General features: G+C 39.5%; 1 protein-coding gene across 1 annotated transcript in view; it reads left to right on the top strand.

The window, feature by feature from the left end:
- The first annotated feature begins 435 nt into the window (after window positions 1-435).
- Window positions 436-22,098, top strand: part of ntm (neurotrimin) — a 459,955-nt gene continuing 438,292 nt past the window's right edge. Inside the window, exon 1 of the mRNA XM_038708378.1 lies at window positions 436-642. Coding sequence (XP_038564306.1) covers window positions 582-642 — 61 coding nt within the window. The 5' untranslated portion in view covers window positions 436-581. The remainder of the gene's footprint in view (window positions 643-22,098) is intronic.

The following is a 22,098-nucleotide window of genomic DNA, read 5'->3' as shown; positions in this document are numbered from 1 at the left end:
CTGAAAGAACTATGAAAAATCCTGAACCGAAGTCTACATGACCCAGAATCACTCAGAAATGCCTGTCTTCTTGCTCGCTCTTCGGATTGCTATTTTAGCTTTGATTAACATCTTGAATTAAGATAAATATAACACGATAACGAGTAGACAAGCTTGTTTCATTAGTAAAATTCTAGCGGAATGCGGACGGCAGCGCCTCCCCAACGTCGCTGCTAACAGCCACTTCAAGCTAGCTACATTCAACCGAGTCTAGACCGGAAAGAGGCCGTTTTTTAACTTCAAATTAAAAGTGCCGCTACTACACGGGGAGTGCAGGAACATCTGAACACAGTAGACGTCATTTACTTGAAAGAACAAACAAACCGGAAGTGGTCGTTTTCATCGGCGCTAGCTTGCTTTCAGCACGGCTGCCAATAACCTCACAGTTGAAGGAGGGACTTTGTTGAGCGCTGCGTTGGTGGATGCTTTACAGTCAGACAGGAGGACCGGGGACTTGAAGAAAAACACTTTTCGGGATTTTCAGAGGCTCACAGGCTATTTTTCCCAGACGACATCACACAGCAGACAAACAACAGATCGATATGAAGAATCCTCTGTACTGGGCTATGCTGGTCGGGACGACCATCCTGCTGATGGAGCAAGGTAAGTGATGGATTTTGTCATCATTAGAGCACTTGTTATCGCTATCTCCGACTCTGTTTGGATGGGACTGTTTGTTAATTTATTAAGTGCCTTATGCATGTGGCGGAGAGTGTTTGCGCCTACATTTGACATCAGGATGCTTGCCATCTAAGCCGCAGCTTAAATTAAGCGATTAGTGAAGTGCAGTTGAGCTGTCTTGGTGCCAGTGGCTTGACTCTCCAAGTATCCGAATGGTTGCTTTGGATATATTTTTACACTAGTTATATTAGGCTGCCGCCTTTTCTCTGAAAGTTTAAGCCCGCCGAGTTAATTCTAAGCCGTAGCCTATTAGATTATTTTTGTGCATTTTTGCAAGTGAAAAAAAAAGAGGAGAACCAATATGCTGTTCAGTATGCTGGCTCTATAGCCTTGAGTCACATCTCTTTTTTTAATGCACCTGCAATTAAAATTGAGCAGTTGTCCTTTTTGTGCTTGTGGCCACTGCTCATCTTGACGCATGGTAAACCTCACAGACGGGAGGTCTTTGACGCAAAGTTGATTAAGTAACGTTATTAGTTCTTAATCCACATTGACTGCGTGGTCAGGTCATCCAAATTAAGCCATGTATTCTCCGGCCAGGCAAGAGGCTTTTGCTGTTGGAAGGGAGAGCAGTGAAGCAGCTCAGTCTTTCTGACCTTGTTTACACCTGACATTATAAATTCAATCCAATAACTAGATTGTGGCTAGATAGAGGCACACTTAAAAGCATGCAAATAAAGGTCACTAAGGGAAATGAAAACGGCATCTTTATAGCCTAAGCCCTAATCAACCTATTGTGTATTTACCTTTATCTGTCTTCGAGCTCCATCACCACTCTACAGTAAGATAAGGACTCACAGAAAGAGTAATTCTGTTAAATCCACCTTGCCCTTTGACAATGACCCTTATCAGAATTGAATAAATAAATAATTTTGTTGAATAAATTAAGTGAATGAATCAATGGAAATAGGAAGGAATGAAGGAGCGTTTTTTTCTCACCAGCTCTCCAAACTTCACTATTTTATTTGACTAGCAACCCTTTTGCTGCTGCACAAAATGCTGCCCTCCACCACCAAAGTCCTGTCCAGTACGTGAAAAGTCAAAATCCTGCACAGAAAAACTGAGCAGCCAAAGATTCTTGCATAAAGAGCTGAAATAATGAGGCGTATTTAAAAAAAAAAAATAATAATAATAATGTGGATAGTAGAGATCAGGTCACAGGTTTACCTCCTTGATAATGATTTCTAGTGTTTTCTAGTTTAAGTATGCTGACCTTTTGACCAATGTCAACACATTTAAAATAATAACTGTTCTTATTCCTGTTATCAAAAACCATCTTCAGATGTACTGAAAAAGGGTTGCACTGAATACCATGAGCTACACTGCTAAACTGAAACTGTAATGTTACATGGCACACGATTTTAGCATAAAAAGCTCAGGAAAAAAAACTGGGGCACAGAGTCTTTGCACTTTTCAACCTAATTACGTATTTCAGATGTGTCAGTAATGAGATAGAATAGAATGAATCAAGTGACTCACTCTGTGTGGTTTAGTAGACCTGAGAGAGCTGGTTTTAACCCCCACTTCTGATATTCAGTACATACTATCACTGTTCCATTCCATATATAATTACTTACATTACTGTTTCAAAATAATATCTTGCAGGCAAAAAATGGTGTCAAGTGAAAGAAAACCTATGCATACCTGACAATATTTTGAAAAACACAAATTACCACTGGAACAGGCAGCCAGGGAGATTGCGTTTCTTTTGTGTCACATTGCCGCGCTATTAAAAATGTCTGCTTTTAAAACACCTGCAAATATGTTTCCCCCACATTTCAAGTCCAATCCATTCTCCAGACAGCACTAGAATTGTGCTGAAATCATTTTCATATCTGCCGATCTCTTGCAGAATCAGAGATTTTTTTGATTAGATTCAATGAAACTTAAAAGGTCCCCGTGGGGAAATTGTAGCAACAGAATAGGGCACAGATAAGGGCAAATATAGAGCGTTTTTGATGAGATAATAAACAAACAGAACTTAGTGGAGGATAATAAATACATTTTTAAAGATAGGCAGATTTACAGGTGAGCAGGGGTATGCATGGTATATGAGTCCATCACTATCTCTCACATGAATTTTGAGATATCTCTCACATGTATAAGCCTATATTTCACGTTTAGGGTTGTTAGATAACATTTTATCAAATCCAGCATAGATCTGCTCATTAAATTGAAATCCTTTCACATCCCTAATTAGTAACCTTAATTAGGTTTAGCTTTGAATGATTGCAAGTACCTGCCACTTAAGGTATAAATAACAATAACTCAACGATTCAATCTAGATCTGTAATCATCTTTTATTGGCCGAGAAGGCAGACATTACAGTTTTCAGTGGTGGCCTCATTAAGTGGAGACGACTCATCTAGAGTGAGGTTTCTTTTGCAAACAAACGATCTGTGGCCAATCTCTAATCAGTGTTAATTAGCAGTGTCAATGTTTGTCATTTTTGCTGGCTAAAACATCAGTCAGCATGTGTCCCAAAGTGGGTGAAAAAAAGTCATTATTATGACTACTGTTCCGTTACCCAGTTCAAACCCCTTTGTAACAATATGGGATTAGCTGCCAAAGTCTGCTTCTCTCATGGTCTAAAATGATTATAATCACAAATGGAAGCAGCTTGTGCACATCATGACTGTTAATGACAGAAATAAAGATATTTTGCAGAAATATGCAGAGGACCCTGCAGGTCAGAACTAGTCGGGTGCGGTGGATGTAGAGAGCAGGGCAGTTCACAGGAGCAGGGAAAAATGATCTGGAGCAATTGATAGAGACAGTAAGAGGCACCTGGTATGAGGCACTCTACTAGTTGGCTGGCTGAAGCTGGAGTCACCGTGGCAGGAAACACTGTACATCTGGATGCTAGTCGACACAAATAACAGCTTGAGGCGTTTCTTGGTGCACCTCGAGGGGAAGAGCCGCAGGCTAAAATTGTTGTGGGGCTGCGAAGCTCACTGGAGAAAAGGTGGTATAGGCTTTGTCCAAAATGTTGATTCCTGATATGTTTTACAGCTTAGTTACTTTTTCTGTCTTTTTGTATATAGCAATAATTTCCAGGACACGGTCGACATCATGCACGGTACATCAGTGCCATGCTTTCCTTTGGCTTTCCCGTGTTCACTGGGAAAATATGTGTAAATATGTCAAGGTCAGCTTCACAGTGCCCCTCACTGAATGCAGACTTGTATTATTTTCTACCATCTAACATATTTGGCACAGACAGGTGTATGTACCATGACAGAAGTGATCATGAAAGAAATCATGCAAGCACTTCAACTGCTTCAAGTGCTACATTAAGAAACAATGAAAGAGAGAACTTTTTTTATTACAAAGAATGTGTGTCTGTAAGGGTGAGGCAGTAGTGTCCTTGCAGAGTATCACCGGAGTTTCTGCAGCCGGTTGTACTGTTTCTGTCACTGGATTGAATATGCAAGACTGGTCTCCTGACATCAGGGAGCATCTGAACCCCAACAGCTGATCATCATCCATGAGAACCAAATGAACAGACGCCTGTTCACATGTGAAGGGTAGGTGGGAAAAAATCAAACGTTTGAAAGTTTGGGCAGTTTGAGAAGTCGCAAAAAAAACAAACCCTGCAAAACATCCGAATATCAAACTGCCCAAAAAGAAGCAGCACATATTCTTTTCATAACAAAAAAAAGAAGAGAGTTCTTTCTGGACTATTAATCCAGCTTAAGATGAACACTGGTAATGAGGCAGCCTCATTGTCTAAGCGTCTGCCTCGCTCCCTCTTTCTCCGTATGTGGCTGGGAGAAGACAGTGCTGGCTGTGTTGCCAGGATGCAGCGCAAACTCTTGTGGTTTTTTTGGCTGAGATCCTTGCAGGCGTGTCTATTGTGCCCTTGTCCTTCCTCTATCAGCCTGTGTCAGCCAAAGACGAGAATTATAGCCGGTTAGATCAAAATTTGGAGCAACAGCTGTTATTGGATGACCAGCTGAGAAAGCAGAGATGGATTGGGGTGCTGGTACTGGAGCCATAATGCGCTCGTTGTATGCAGCCTTTTGTTAAAGACATTGAGATCATTGTTGATGGGTAGAGTGTGTTCTCCTCTTATCGCAGGGCTTCAGCTACTCAGCAGGGATCTCAAGGCAAAAGAGGCAGAGCTGTTGCTGTAAAAAAATGTCTTTGTCCGTCTCCAGGTGCACAGTCCACAAAGCCTGGGAGCAGAATGTACGGGTAGAACAGGCAGATGGCCGTCAATGGCACGTACATATCACCACCTGTGTACAGTGGTGTGGTTTCAAAACGTGATAAATGAGCGTCATGTAAATTGGCCATGAGATGCTATTAAAGCCAGGTGGCTTCTCAGCTGGAAAGTTCATCCTCCTAAGATGTATTGATGTTTGTATTTGTACATAAAGCATCGAAATGTATCTTTCCCTGAAACTGCCTCCATATAACATCTAGTTTGAACAAATGAGAACAAATGTGTAATTCCTTCAAACCCTAAACTACACTATAGAAAAGACATTCTGTCAATGCACAGGGCCTTACTTCAGACTAACAGGTGACTCCTCAGATTTGATGTAGTGGTAATGTTACTGAAAAGGGCACAGTGCTTTTTTGAACAAAACAGACATGCTTCCTCTTCTGCAGTTGTAAAAACCAACACTGACTCCCCATTTCTTATGCTCATATTGTTTTCGGTCTATTTTTTGGGGTGAAATGTATTCTCCATCGGCAGCAGTTTAAATCTCCTTCTGTCTATATTTTTGTAACTTATTGTTTCGATCTTAATGATTGATGAAGGACACCAGTTTCACTTTCTGGTTTAGCTATAGCCAAACTAAATCTTTGATGGAATCAATTAATAGCACCTATTTTCTTCGTGTATACCTCACATGTAGTCTACTTAAAAACTATTCTGTTCCCTGAACAGATCAGTAGTTTTGATTTTACCGTCTCGTGGCAACCCTTTCATTGCGTCAGTGGTTGTCACAACGTAACTTAGTACTTATTTGGACCCAAGCTATGATCTTTTCCCAAACCTTACCAAGTAGTTTTGGTGCTTAAACCTAACCACATGTTTTATTTGAAAGTCTAAATGCATGTTTATTATTGCTAACTTGACCGCGGACACTAGAGGGTCATAGTTTGAAGCACAGGGCCACTGAACAATCTGCCATATTTGATGAGTTGGGAGTGAGAACATGTTGCTTATTGTATTCTGGTCTATTGAGTCTGCTGTTACAGGTAAAACTGGTATTTCTTCTTCTTCTATATGAGTAGAAAATGATCTGAATCAGTGACATCCATGAAATAAGAAAGGTACAGGACCAAGCAAAAAATGAACCCAGAAATGAAAGATTGATCACCAGGAGCTATTTTTATATTTCTGAAGTGTTTTCTTGCTGTTGCTGTTCCACAGCTTGAGTCAAGAGGTTGTCCTGGATATGAAACTTTTTTTATTAAACTTCATGGTGCTTCTATTCAGAATGTAAATTTGAGGAAATTAGACACATTATGACATAATGAGTGTCTGTAACTCAGAATTGTTACTTCACAGATGTGAAATTGCCACTTTAGCTGTTTCATGGAAACAACAAGAGGCCCTGTTTGTTTTGTGAAAGGCAAATTGCAAATTGATGGTAATTGTTATCCAGTTGTCTTTTTCATTCCTGTGGTGGGAAACAATTTCTGTGTTACATTCTATTTCTGTATTCAGTATTTTGTGTGTGTTGATATCACAAATGAATCATTTCTGGGTTGTTGAAAGTTTGTTGTAAGACTTTAATGGAAGGCTGATTGATTTGCTCACACTCAGTTTGGGTCAACAATCAATTTGCAGTACTGGAATTTCACTGAGGGCTTTCAGTACCGAGGCTGCGTTGTGAATGGCATTGACAATTCAGCAGACGAAAAACAGCAGATTGCAAGAGACGCTGAGGAAAAGTTATTTCTTGAACGTAATTAGATTATTACTGTATACTCTATCTTTCTTCCTAATGTGTAAAACGAATAGAGCCATGGGTAGATGGAAACATACCTTTTCCCAGAGGAAACTTCTGAAATGTTGATATTTGAAATGCAGATAAACACTGCCAGGTAAATCTGTCATGGGCAGAAAATGCAATCTGAATCAGTTTTTTGTTTGTTTTTCATACTGTGGGTGGTGGAAATGTGCTGGAAAAAGTCCTTAGCTTGCACATAGCTTAAATTTCACTTCCGGGATATCAAATAATGCACCATCATTACACAGCAGCAATACCTACAGTTTCACAAAAGTAAAGGCTAAGCTTATTGAGAAGCTTTTCCTCCCCCACATAGTTTGCCCAATGAAGTGGTCATGTGACTTAGTGGCCACAAGGGACCTCGCTAGGGAGAGCTGATTAATAAGCAGCAGGGATAGTGACTTCAGACTGTGTCCATTCACCACGTTGTTGTGTCTGAGAAATGCTGCCTTCTTGAGAAACTCACAGCCTGCACTCTTCACTGTTTGTTTCTGTGTAAGCAGCTTGACAGAAATGCTGCTGGAAACATATACATACGGTATATATGCGTCCTTTGGGGGAAGGGAATACCAAAGGCTGTTTAGAAGATTTACATGAAGCATTCAGAGTTTCAAAGTCTTCCAATGTTTTTTGACTTTTGACACAAAGAACAACATTTCTGAAGAGTGAAGAGTTTAAAAGAGCTAAAATAAACAGGAAATCACTGAAAGATTCCAAGTTGCCAGACATTTCACAAGTTACTCTTATTTGTTTGGAACATTATTTATAAAGCAGTTACAGCTGCAAGTTAGGGATTATATTACCACTTTCTGCATCTTATTAAGTTAATCTGACATAGCATCTGTTATTTCAAATTATCATTTTGCAGGAGATGACAACATACTTGTGCTGTGACCTCTAAAAATTAATTATTGATGAATTATTGTCAACTTTAAACATTTGTAGTAGGATTCTTCATTTTATATAATTGAGGTACATGCAAAGCATAAAGTACCAAAGGCAAATTTAATTTACTCAATTACAGCATTAGATGTTTTTTGCCAACATATTCTGTACATGGTCTCATGAAAATAGTTCTACTCCAGATATTTCTATTTTAGGTTCTTTTGTGTCTTTTTATGTAAGTGAACAGTAAATTGAAACTGGAAGTTACACTGGGACAATGTGTTTGTGTTACAGTATTTCTCAGGTGAAACACAATGGTAACTTTTGACTGAGTTGTGATATATATCTGGAACACATTAGTTCAAAGCATAGTGACCTGCGCATGTGCCTTTTTTCTCATTTCAGTTCTGTAACGAGGTAGCCATGAGCAGAATGGCAAAGTGGCTCGACACATGAACTATAGTAAAAAGCTATAAAGACACATGCAAGGCAGAGTACAGAATGCAGTGGAGAGAAATGACATAAGAGGCAAGACAAGGAGCCACAGAGGAGTCACAGTGGATGACAGTGTTTGTCTGATGATGTGTTTTTGATTGAAGTCACAGCTGATGCTTGTACTGTGGGAGTTAGAGTGTTTTGGAGCTGCACATGATAACTTGGGTTCTCATGCTGAAAATGGTATTTTGAGGACTAGTTTTTAGGATCCCTAAAATCAAGAAGAAGGAAGAAGCATCCAAGCTTGGATGGACTTCGGATGATAAGATTTAAACCAACGATGAGACTTCACATCGGGAGGAAATTAATAAACTTGCAGAGTGGTGCTCAGAGAACAACCTACTGCAGAATGTCAGCAAAACTGAGGAGCGGATCGTTGTTTTTAGGAAAAAGAAAGACACACACTCCTGTCTGCTTCAGTGGAGCTGAGGTGGAGCAGGTAACTAGTTTCAGGTTTCTGGGAATCAGCATCACAAAGAACCTGACATGAAACTCAAAAACAACTGTATTTCTTGCTTAAGCTTAAGAAGGCCAAATTACCTCGCCAAGTTCTTTTATAGAGGAGTAGTAGAAAGCATCCTGACTGAAATCATGATCTAATCTCATCACAAACTGGCATGGGATGTGCACGGCCGAGGACAGGAGGGCTCTGCAGCGGGTGATTAAAACTGCTCAGAAGATCATTGGTACCCATCTCCTGAGCATCAATGATATCGGTGAGGTGAGGTACCTGCAGAGCCCAAAGGATACTAAAGGACAGCACTCACCCAGCCACGGCCTGTTCACCCTGCTGCCTTCTTGGATATAGGAGTTTCTGCTGCCGCACCACCAGACTGCAGAGCAGCTTTTTCCCCCAAGCTATCAGACTTTGTTGTTCATGTCCACTGAGAGCCAGCAAAAAGCTGTCAACCACGACAATTCTACATTTAATTTCTTGAAGCATTTGCTGAAGCAGCACAGCAACATGAAACTTACAGAAAGAAACTCCGGCAGCTGCTGTCGCTGATGCTGGACTCGTCGGGAGAGAGTGGCGTTAACTTATCGTTTTGTACTAATACTGAATACTGCCCATATAAACACATGTGCAGAAAAACAGTAGTTCAAAAGTCGGGATTTACTTGCTTTATATTTTTATTTCAGCCGGTGGCGTTAAGAAACGTTAGGCTATGTTTTGTAAAAAACACACTCCTTGCTGCTGTAATGTTGTTAAAAAGTCGGGAGAGACTGCTTTGTTTGGGGGTGAAGGGGGGTGGTAGTGAAAGCAGTGTTTCCCATACATTTATTTATTTGTTGCTGCCAAAAATCAATGTATGGGATAATTATCAACGCTGACCGCCACGTATTTGATTGAGGAGCATATATTCATGCAGCCCCTCCACTCGCTCGCTCACTCCATCCATCTCTCTCTCACTCATGAACACTGCTGCACAAACCTGTCCAAAGTTAGAATATAGCTGGGTTGTCGAGATTAGCGACTCCCCCCACCACGCGCCACAGTTATGCTGTCATTCTGTGGGAAATACTGGAAAGTAATATATAAACATAACGAGTTACCTAACTAGTTACTTTTATCACCCAGTAATAAGTAAAGTAATATTATTACTATTTTAAGGAGTAATAAGTAACTAATAATATATTACAATTTCTGAGTAACTTGTACCTTGAAGATTATCCATCTCTCATCCAAGGGGCTTCATCAGTTCTGGCTGACTGGTAGGGAATCTTGGGTCATTATCAAGGTGATGGAAACTGCTTGGTTCGTTCGTGCTCCTGGCCATTTTGACAATGTCGTTATGGTCATTGGAGTCACGTGACATTGTCACTAGAGGCCAAAGGTTCAAACTCCTGGGAAGGGATGAAAGAACAACATCGTAAGTGTTGTCTCAGTTCTCCTCCCCTGTTTAGCGATGGTCTCTCAATTCTGTTTTAAACGGCCTATTTAATGTCTTCAAGTATCTTCAGCCAAGTCCAGTTGCCCTTGATTTTATTCAAAAAAGTTCACACAGCATTTTGCCCAAGGACACTTGGACATGCAGACCAGAGGAGCCGGGGATCGAACCACCAACCGTCTGATTAGTGAACAATCCATTCTACCTCCTGAACCACAGCTTCACAGTGCATAAATAAAAGTTTATCTAGCAAGAAACTGAAGGGGTACAGTATAAATAATAGCAACCAGTATAACCAAAAGAGCACCCAACAGGAAACGTGAGATGAACAAAAGCAGCTTTCTGTCTTGCCCTCTGACTTTTTTTTCCTAATGATTTCTTGCTTGGAGTGACCTTGCCACGATACGGGAATTCCGTTGTCTGTATTATAATCAGCTTACCTGTAGTTCTTGTGTCTAGAGTGGGAAATAGCTTCCTCTTATTGTGCACCAAATATCCCTCTCCTGCCTGCACTGCTGATAAAATCAACCTGTTTCTGCTGCTATTCTTTAGCCACTTGATTGTGGAGACACTCCCCAGCTTTGCAGGAGCATTTGCGGCATTTGAGATTCTTTCCAGTTATATAATTTAGGTGGTCAGGCAGGAGATACCAACATCAGTCTTACACCATCACCTTCCCAGATCCTTGAACTCAACACTGATAAGGCGGCCACCCGAGACTCAGCTTGTGCAGAAGTTGCTGTGTACAGGGGACGCTTAACTAATTGTTACAATTTTGGAGCAGATGGTTGAGTTAGTGGTTAGTAAACATGGTCTGTGGAATCATTTGTGTGCAATTATTGGGGGTATTGCCTAGGCATTTATGAAGTACAGGAGATAATATTTAAATTAGTGCTATCACTGATTGTTCTGGAAACCCTTAGGCAAAGGCCTTTGTGCTGGAAACGGAGAGAGCGTTAATGGGAAACAGTTGTGCCTCCTGAGTGCAGGAATCTTCATTAAAGATATAGTTGTCATTTTTTCCTCTTGAAAATCCTCATAGTTGAGCTGCAAAGTCATTCTACCAACTCCAAAACTGTAAGCAGCACATCATCCCTTTATCTCACTCTGGTTTCTGTGTCTACTGAGATTATATTTAACTACCTACAAACAAAGGTGACACAGGCTGCCCAACAGAGGGAGAATGCATCAGGACATAGAGGTATTAATTCCAGATTTCCCACTGGGGGAGGACAGAGCATGTTGATGTTATCGGAATAATTCCCCTAACCTTGCGATTGATGATTGCAAAGTTAACAGATCAATACAGCTGATATAACTTAAAGCACCCAGGAAGGAAGGAAGGACCTGCAGGCTCTCACAGTGTCATAAAGAGCTGATAAGAAAGACACCAGAGTTGAGTTATGAGCCTTAGGAAGCTTTGTATTTCTGTTTGTTTGTTCACAAATGTGCACAAATTTGCAGGTCCACGTTAGGGATATGTAAACTCATAAATATTTAACCAGGCTTTTATATGAATATTTAATTAGGATTTTATACAAGGATGTTCCACCGTATGGACAGTCATGTTATAGTCTTTAGTGATTCAGCTGAAGAAACAAAGCACATGGCATCCAGAGACCCACCCTGTGTTCATGAATATTTATGAAGTATCGGTTAGCCAAGGAGTTTTGCTGTATTGTAGTGTAGAGTGACAGAGTGACTAGACAAGCTTACATCCCAAAATCTGAGAAATATTGCTTTTTGGCATCTGGGTAGTTGTGAGTCTGCACTAAAGTAGCTTTTTAATTGCAATCACATCAGCAGCAGCTGTCTAAGATGAACGCTGCTACCATTTAACAGGTTGATTGGAGCAAATGTATGGAGCTCAGTGAATGTGGCATTTTCAGTCAGTCTGGGGTATCACTGATGACCAACAGCAGCTTTAATGTACTTGACTGTGCTGCAACTGCTGTAATTTAATTCTCTTAATCATTGGTTTTACAAAAATTGTTGGGTGAACATTATTATCTGGGTTTTACATTAGCATGAGGTAAGAAATTTAGTTTTTTTCTAGCCTCCAGATGCCACAAACTGCAGTCTACAATCTTGTCTTGGAGAAGGTGTTAAAGAAATACATTATATTTGTTATAGTGACCGGTTATGTGTGATAAGAATTATTAGTTAGTTAGTTATTTGAATAGCTTCCATTCCAAAACAGGTGCAGTATCTTTATTTGGCCAAATTTTCTTTTCCAGTATTTTTAATATACTGTTAGCATTGACTGTGAATAACAAGAGATTTTCTCAGAGAACATAGAAGAAGATATCATTAGTGTGTGCACTGAAAACAAACTTGGCAGGAAAAGTTTAATATGACTGTTGTTACAGGACTTCATTTACAACCTAATTCTCTACAAAGCTCTTTGCACTACTTCAGACTTTACAATGCTCATTAAATTTCATGGAAGCTCATGTAGGCCTGCCTTATAATTAATGCTCAACGCTTGAGTGGCAATCTTAATAGTCTTTTTAAATGGTCAATACAAAAATGAATGTTTCTCATTAATCAAAATCCCATTGCTGTGATTTCTGCTAAGCCATTTTCTTAGGCAAGCTATAACACACTGCTCATTTAGGCCAAATGCCATTGTCCCAAATTAAAAAATAACTTTGTTTTCCCTTCTCATAGTGTGGAAATCTTTTGGAGCTTAGAAACTACAGTATATTGTTGTCCTGAAAACCCAAAGAATGCTTTCAGTGTGAAAATTAGCTTTAATGATCAAGCCCTGCTTTTCAAAAAGCTCACTGGTTAGTTTCCACATCTACAGGAATCCTACAACTCCAAATGGGAGTGCAATTAAAATTGTAATAAAATGGGTAACTACTTGGTGATTCTGCCCTAAACCAAGGTCAACACACTCAATACACCAATACAGTGGTACTGTATAAACTGCTCATTATTCAATGAGAAAACAACGTAACCTGTAAAAACGGACAACTGCCACATTTCATTGCCCTCACTAACTAGAAAAGATATGTAGCCAGTAGGGCTGACCCCTAATAGTCGACGATTCGATGCTTCGACGGCGGAGCCTGATTTGACGGTCAATCTCACAGTCGAAGCTTCGCAGCGAAACGAGGATCATGCCATTTTGGCGATATGGGGGCGCTCAACGTCTGATTTTACGTAGAACTACCAGTTTTCTCCCAAGTTAATATACAGCCTATTACAATATACATTTCAACGTTTAATGCTGTAAATAAACATGTAAAAAGACAAAAACTTTCAATAAAAATTTGTGTGCGTGAATAAATCCAAAACTGTAACCCTAATCCTGGGTCGTCAGTGCGCATGTGTAGGTGTAGCGTGTGTAGTGGCGGAAGAGGAAAACTTGCTGAAGAGAACGAGCCACAGCTTCACCGGTGTTGTGCCGAGTTGTTCACACCTCCTGGGACTTTCGGATAATTTATCACCGTTGATGAACCACACAAAGAATAGTTCATCATTTTTAAATAGCCGGATACTTTAAATAGATCTGTGAGGAACCGCGACGTGCATGCAGTTGTCGGCAGCATGGCGTGCACGCAAAACTCTGCACAAGACGTGAATGACAGGCAAGAGAGAGAGAGAGAAAAGGGTCAACAATAAGTGTCAGTTTAGCTGGAAATTTAAGGTGTAAGTTGAATGAATAGAGACTGCAGCTCTGCAGCTTCTCAAGATTGAAGCGAAGCCACTGTGTGTTACGAGCTTTGTGGGGCCATTTGTCCTTGTAAGGGGAACCCGCGGTTATGTAGTTAGAAATGACTCATTCTAAGGTACTAAAAACATAACGGTTCATTATGTAAAGTCCACTGAAAACATAGTTATGGATCTTATATGCATTTCTGTCAATAGATCCTCAGAAATATTACACACTAAACCTTTAACATGTCTTACTTTACAGCATTTTCACCACACATGCCTAAACACAGTGCGTTCATGAAATTTACAAATGGGTAGCATGTATTTGCTTTAATTTTCTGACTTCTAATACTAGACCACACAACTTTTCAAGTCAAGGAAAACAAATCTGGGACAGTTTTGGACTCTAAGAAACCATATGCTATTGTTGACCTGTAACCGGATCTTATCAGTCACATATTGTGTTATATGCAGAGGTGGAAAGTAACGAATTACAATTACTCACGTTACTGTAATTGAGTAGTTTTTTGAGTACTTGTGTTCAAGTGCAAGAGAACAACAGCTTTATCATGCAGTGTAAGCTGTGGAAGAAATTCTGTATTGAGTTACTACTAATGCAAACTGAACATTTCCTGCTGCTGCAGCTTCACTTTAAAAGCATTTAACTGGCCAAACACACTTTTATTTGGAAGTAGTCACAGGAAATGCAATCTTTTTGTAATTGAAATTAGTGCTGACTGCTCTCATTCATCAAAAATCAGTAATTTTCAACAGTTTTCTGACAGCGGACCAGTTTGAAATTTTGCAGTGAGTAATGCAACAGTCAGGAGCAGCAGACACAGTGAGCTGTTAAATAAAGAGCTGCAGATGACAGGCTGCACACCTCCACCTTCTCAGCCAGGTAACCAACTCCTTTCACTTTCGCTGTTGGCAGACTCATGTTGTGTGCAGCATAAAGTCAGATCATGACTGCTCACAGAATTATGGAAAATACCAATAACTGCCCGACAATAGTTTGTTTAGCTGCCCCAGACTTCCGTGCCCTGTGGTATTAAAAGGCATCTGCTGTTAGCACCAGTAACTACAGGTGTCTCATGCACAAGCGTCAAAACCGGTTGATTAATATATCATACATCAGAGTTACATTTACAATTACAGACTTCCATCACTCCTGAGGGAATTGGCTCTCTGGCTGCAGTCTGAGAGCATTTTCTAGTTTCTAGTAGCATATGCTTGTCTCAAAGATTAAGCCATGCAAGTCTAAGTACACACGGCCGGTACAGTGAAACTGCGAATGGCTCATATTACTCTTAAGGCCTATGTAGTAGCCTTGCCTATGTAGATTTATCATTATGGATTTATGATGTTTTAGAAGTCTGTTCACACTAATAGAAGCTAAAAATGTTAATTTTGCGAAAGTTAGTATGGCAATTATTTGTGAAAGTCCCACCCCCACACTGTGTGGTTAGAAAAATTTGTGCCCTTGAACAAATGTAGTTTAGGACCCCTGATGTAGAGGTAAGTTAAATAGCCTACTTGTACCATTCCAGTGGTGGTTAAAAATAAGTTTTCGTAGTTTGGAAAATAGCCAAAAAGATATCTGTGCTTGTCAAAGGCTTTAAAAAATTACTGGCAACTAGTTATTTATTATACTAACACTTGATATCCACAATGATACACAATGATATCCCATTAAAATTACCACCTGTTTGAATGTAAATAGGCATATGACGTCATATACAGTCCAGTGTTTCCCGTTTTCCCAGCCCAGTCCAGTACGGCCCGCCAGAGTCTAATCTGTTTCACCACATTTTCCTAATGAAACGAAAACATTCTCAAACTTCTCATTACAACTTCAAATGTCATTGTTTTTTGCCGTTGATTTGGCAAAGTAGGCAAACAAGCTAAAATTGAAAGCGCCATATGGCTTTGTTCCCTTAGCAAGAAGACTGCAATTGCAGAAGACTGCAATTTAATTAAATAAGTATAATATGTATAAATAAGATATTAAATCAACATAAATAAGTTATTTTAAAAGGTTAAAAAAGTAACTAAGTAACTTTACTCTGAGTAAATTTAAAATGAGCTACTTTTTACTTTTACTTTTATATTTACTACTTTATGTACTTATATATTTTTGTACTTTTTCCACCTCTGGCTATGTGCATTCAACTATATCAGACAGGTTTAAAGTGTGCTGTTCAACAAAACTAAGCAAAACACATGCAATTTCTGAAAATGAGAGAGCTTTGCTTTCTGTCTTCCTACATTGAGTTTGCCTTTGATGATGGACATAATAGAATGATTTATTTCATTTTATTATAAATGTCATTCTTTTTTTGAAAGATAAATATAAATATAGACACTGAAACTGTAGTGAAAGGTGGAATGGAAAAGTGGAAAGTTATGACGTCCATATGACTGTGAACACATCATTTTCACTGTATTCTTGTAGTGAATCGTTTGTGTCACATGGAAATAAATAGGAATTAGAAGATGCAATCTAAAATCCAGCCTCAAATATGCCTCCAACTGCTCCACCTACTCCTCTGGCTTACCTGAAGCCATCTGTTGTCAGGCAGCAAAAGACTAGTAAGAGACTCTTGCTTGCAGCCTGCCTTCACTTTTATCTCTGTTTTGGAGTATATTAATTGCACACTGTGTGCTCACATACCCTGTGTGATCTAGATACTCTCTTTTTTCCAAATCTCAAATCTCTTCTCCATTTCTTAACAACGTAATACATTTTTTTCAGCTAACAATGAGAGCAGGAGAGGTTTGGAAGAGCATTTACATAGGCAGATTAATACTGAGATAGTTTAGTATGTATTCTGCTAATGGCATAATGTTTGATGTTAGGATATGTCTGTAGGTGAAATACTGCCATCAGCAATGACATGAGCAATAGAATCTTCACATCTGACCTTGAGGGCTTTTCTTTCTTTTTCAGTCTTTTTACCTTTTTTAGGATGAATTGAAAATCTCCCCGTTTGGTAGTGCCATGCAGAGTACTCTTTTATTTTTTTTAACCTATTTTATTTAGCAATTTATGTGTTTTTGTGTTTAATTGTTCAGTCAATGAATTATGAGAATGTGAAACATGTAAAACACAAAAAACACCATAAATGCATGGTAATTTGTACAAATTCCTTGTTTGAAATGTCTTGTGCAAAACCCCAACAGAAAACAGTGGAATGCAGCAAAATCACACAGTACTTCCTGCTGGAACAAGAAAACACATTTTTTGTTAGTAAATGTATGTAGTTGATGTAGTATATGTAATTTTCAGTGGCCACAATCAGGTGTGTGTTCGTCCGACCACACACCACTTTCAAACAGATATCCTGCAATAAACGCAGAAATACCGGCATGCGGTTGTGGCTATTCACTCAGACATGTTCAGGCTCTGTCACTTCAATGTTCCTTGCTCAGAGGCAGCTCAACACCGGCTCCGTACCTTTCATTCAGCGCAGCGAGAAACTGGCATATTGGCACAGTACTCCTGGAAAAAAAGGCAGTGTGAGAGTAGCTATAGACAGACAGGGAGACCGCTTCCCACAACATGCTGGAAACTCAGGTAAACTCCTACTGCAACGTAGCACTAATATTTTTATCAGCTTAAGGTTGAACTAGTCCCTGCTCTTTACATTTACTGCATTTAGCCAACGTGTTACATCATTAGCTCGCTTGTCTGCTGTTCAGTAAATAGTAAGTATCATTACAATCTGTGTATCTTTCACTGGAGACTCAGCAAGGTGAGTACAGCTAAATGTATTGGATGATAACGAAATGGTTATGTGGTTCACGTTAATTACAGCGACTGAGACAGTGGAGAAGCTGTGTACCTGAGTATTAGTAAAACTACAATACTGTAAACGTCTTTTTGGACGTCACAAAGCAAACAGCGGCAGGTCTGAGCTAATGTAGCGTTAGCTGGCTGCCCTGCCTTGCACCACTGTAGGCTAGTAAACAAATCACGCCACATTTGCTTTGTACTGTTACATCCTTTCTTACAGGCTAAATCAACACTTTGACATAATACCAGTAGTACACAGGATAGTAATATGGGTCGCGTAAGTTGGTGAAATAATATGGAAACGACTTTGCTCTGGATAATGTCAGCAACTGGTCGGAGTTCGCCGGCAAGCTAATATGACTCCCTCCAATTTTCTCCAGCCTTTCTGATGTTCACTGTGGTTTTACTCGGCATCATCTGAATCTCGTTTAGTCTGACAGGCTGTTTTTATCCATACGTGGAGTCTTTGTTTTGGTAGGAGCTGGTTGTTTTAAGGTGTTAGTGGACTGCATGTTGTTAGCTGTGGTGCTGTCGCTGTACTACATACAGCACCTTTGAAACATATTGTGAAATATGCTCATTTGCTGTCCTGGCAAGAGTTAAATTGAAGAAGATATTGATACCACTCATGTCTGTACACTAAATATGAAGCCACAACCAGCAGGCCATTAGCTTAGCTTAGTTTAGCTTAAAGACTAGAAATGGGTAAACAGAGAGCTCTGTTCATAGGTATAAAATTTCCACATCTAAAGCTCACAATGTAACACGTGTAAGTTATGTGCAGGAGTCTTTTCATCTCTTTGAGGTTGCAGGAAACCAGCTAAGGCAGGGGTTGGCAAATAAATCTGGCATCGGGCCAATTTTTTCCAAGTCTTTAGATGGCGGGCCAAAACATAGTCAATTTATCATTTATAATCCACCAATTACTATGTGCATGTTTAGCTCAGTCAGTGGTGCACAGTGCTCCAGCGTTCTGTGTTCAAGTCCCACTTGTTACTAGTGTTACTTGTCTCCCTTTTCAACAAATTTATTATGAAGAGATCTTTACGTTCACATTAAGCATGTGCAGGAATGTGTTCCCCCCTGCGATTGGTCGGCAATTTTCATTTCCCCAGTAGGCCTATCTCCAGGCAGAGGAAAGTTTTTTCAGAGGTGTGTCAAGCAAGCCAGATATTTCCTTCAGAACTTTTCAAAGTAAATGTCCACAATTAAACACGACATAAAGTACAGCTGCAAAGACGTTCTCGCTCTTTTATTTTGTTTAACACAAGAACTTAAGAGGAAGTGATTATGTGAGTAACTTCTGCTGTCATGACTGAGATCATCGTTTCATCACCAGCCACTATAAAGTTTTTTTTTGCCACTATCAAAGTAATCTGGCTGCCTATTGCCAACCACTGAGCTAAAGTATTCTCATCTAACTGTTGGCATGAAAGTGAATATGCTGTTTTCCTTTACCATTTACCCCAGTCATCAGAATTCATCGTTTCAGGATTTTATTAATTTGTTTTTTCCTAATTATGATTGTACCAAGGCCAATGTCCTATATCAAGCACCTGTTTATTGAGTGATGTTGGTGTATTCAGCATCAGCATTCATTTTTTTCAGTGGGGTTGAGAAGAAGCACAACACAAGAATCCTCTACCTTCTACACACATAATAAATATAAATTGCTTAGAAGATAGGGTATGTTATCATGTTTGCTTGAAGCAAAGGTTATACTGTCCAACAGCTTTGTTGTTATTTGGCTCTCATCAATCAGTTAATCAGCATGGATCACACCACATAAAGACCATATTTGTATTTGACTTTGTGGTCAGTGTGTTGTAACTGTTAGCCTTGAACCCTTGTAATGCCGGTGTTCTATAATTTCTTTAGAAGTATTCCACACTATTTAAACTGTTTATCACTGAACATTGCATAAGAGATGTCATGGTCATAGTTGCTTAACGCCGTAATAGCCTAATTGTTGACTGTGGTTTGCAAAGTTTAATGACGCTTTACAAATGAAGCTTCATATTGAGAACGGCACATTGTTTACAGAGCTAGCTCCCTGTAAGAAGCAGATGCAGAGGCACTGACAGAGAAAGAGTAGAGAGAGCCAGCTAAAGGAAGTCTCACAAAGCTGGTTTCAAAGATGTAGCAGGTTTCAATATCTAGCAGAGAGTTCACGGATCTCAACTGAGTATTTTTGTCTGTGTATTTTGTTAAAGTTGCAAGGAAGCAGTGGTGGGTAGAGTACTGTAACTCTTTACTCAACTACAAGGCGCAATTAATGCCTTAAGAAAAAAAGTAAAAGTAAAAATTACCATTTGACAAACATACTCAAGTAAAAATAATCTTTATCAAAGAATGACAGAGTAACTGGAATCTTCTTCAATGGAAGTTTACAAGGAGTCAATACATGCACTACAGTGAGTACAGAATTGACTGACGAGATTTTTTCTACAGTCTGTTTTTAAGCAGTAGGTTGGCTGGTTACACTCATAGTTTTTCATGTCATACAAAGTTGTTGATAACCTTTTTCTAGGTGCATCACACGTCACACAGCTCTAGGAAACAGTTGCTATTTAGGGTGCACCATGTCTATCACCGATCTGTCTATATCTGTTTTTAAGTTCACAGAAAATATGAAGCACTTCCTGTTTAAGACAAAAACAGTTTAAAATACTTCCGCACAGCACATTTCTCTAACACTATGATTCTCAACAGTTATTGTTTCCTGAATAGGAACTCAGCTGGTGGCCTGCTGAGTGAAAGCCAAGATCAGTTTCACGTTCTATTTAATGAATTCATCATTGGGGGTCATTACAAATTTCAACCAATGCGAATTAGAAAAAATAAATATGCAAATTTCCATCAAAGCCATGCTTTGGGCAACGAGAGGATTCTGTTAAAATATCAGAATCAATCCAGTGATTATCTGACTGAGTTTTGTATACAGTGTGTAGCCTACATTTGTTTTGCATAGACTAAATACACTTAAAATGCCATTAATGGAAAGTGAAAGTATTTCTGCAGGGCGATGCAGGCTGCCTTCCAACATGGCCACTTGTGGCATAGTGTGCAGTTACTGGATTTGAATTACTTTAGTAGATGGCTATGGCCAGTAGGTAGAGCGGGTTGCCCTTTAATCGGGAGATCGACAGTTCAATCCCCAGTTCCTCCAGGTGGCATGTCGAACGCAGATCATCTGTGTTTCCAGGTGATGGCAGGCTGTATGTCTTGCATACAGTACGAACATTACACCATGTTGTGTAATTATACAGTCATGGCCAAAAATATGTGCACCCCTGCATGTCTGTTACATAATGCACTACTTCTCTCAGCAAATTTTGGCAAATTCCAAATTCTTTGGTATTCTCATTTTCATTTCTTTTGTTTGCATTGGAACAACACAAAAAAAACCAGAGAAAACCCCCCAAATCTCAGACATTCCACACAGAACTCCAAACTACAAAATTCTTTGCACCGTTTCAAAATCTTCTGAAATACTTCAAAACAAATGTGTAATTAAACTCACCTGTAGCAATTCACAGGTGCTGGCAATATAAAAATCACACTTAGAACCAGAGAAAGGTTAGTTTTGTGTGTCTGTGTGTACCACACTAGGCATGGCAAAAGAAAGAAGGTAACTCGCTACTGACACAGAAACAAAACTTACCTGAGGAAGCCAGAATCCTTCTGGGAGAATGCCCTGTGGACAGACGAGACTAAAATACAGCTGTCTGGTAAAGCACAATATTCTTGTTTTCAGAAAACAAAATGAGGCCTTCAAAGAAATGACAGACACTGGAAAATCTGAAGACTACCAAAGAATTCTGGGGCGCAATGTAGGGCCCAGTGTCAGAAAGCTGGGTCTCCGTCAGAGGTCGTTACAGCTTACAGCAGGACAATGACCCAAAGCATACTTCGAAAAACACCCAAAGTGGTTTAAGACAAAGCACTAGAGAGTTCTGAAATGGCCAGCAATAAGTCTGCATTTATCATAGAGCACCTGTGGAAAGATGTCAAAACAGGGGTTTGGAGAAGGAACCCATCGGATCTCAAAGACCTGGAGGAGTTGGCAAAAGAAGAATGGTCCAAAATTCCAGTACAGAGCTGTAAGACATTCGTTGATGGTTCAGGAGGCAATTGATTTCAGTTATTTTTTTGTTTGTGTTTCTGTGTGAAATGTCTCAGATTTGGCTTTTTGTCTCTGCTTTTTTGTGTTGTTCCAATGCAAACAAAAGATATAAACATAATAACACCAAAGCATTTGTAATTTTTGTCCATGACTGTAGATGTTCAGACAAAGATTCTAAAAGTCTGTCATTTAAAGTAACGTGACATTCAAACATGAAGCTGGAAGAGCTGGAATAAGTTCTCAACAGTTACTTGATAGCATTTCTTCAGCAAAGTCAGGGTCAGTTTACATTAAACATGAGCTGTTGCTGTCTTAGTCCATGCACCTGCACACATTTGAAGTTAAATTACTTACCATTATCTGTCTATTCTTAGTTTCAAGGTCACCCAACTGAACTGTGTTTTTATAATTCATGTTCAGTGGTGTGGGTCTGCACTGAGATGAGACAGCTTCATTATCTCCATAATCCACAGCAGGATAGCTTATTGTAGTATGTGGAAGTTCTGTAATTTTTCATAGTCATAGTCAGATCTGTTGCATCTACTTTCACAA

This window comes from Micropterus salmoides, unplaced genomic scaffold (assembly GCF_014851395.1).
Source record: "Micropterus salmoides isolate LMB-PRFRI ecotype aquatic unplaced genomic scaffold, ASM1485139v1 Ms_hic_scaffold_9, whole genome shotgun sequence".
Lineage (NCBI taxonomy): Eukaryota > Metazoa > Chordata > Actinopteri > Centrarchiformes > Centrarchidae > Micropterus > Micropterus salmoides.
Note: the sequence above shows the minus strand (reverse complement) of the source record. Positions and strands in the feature narration are given on the sequence as shown.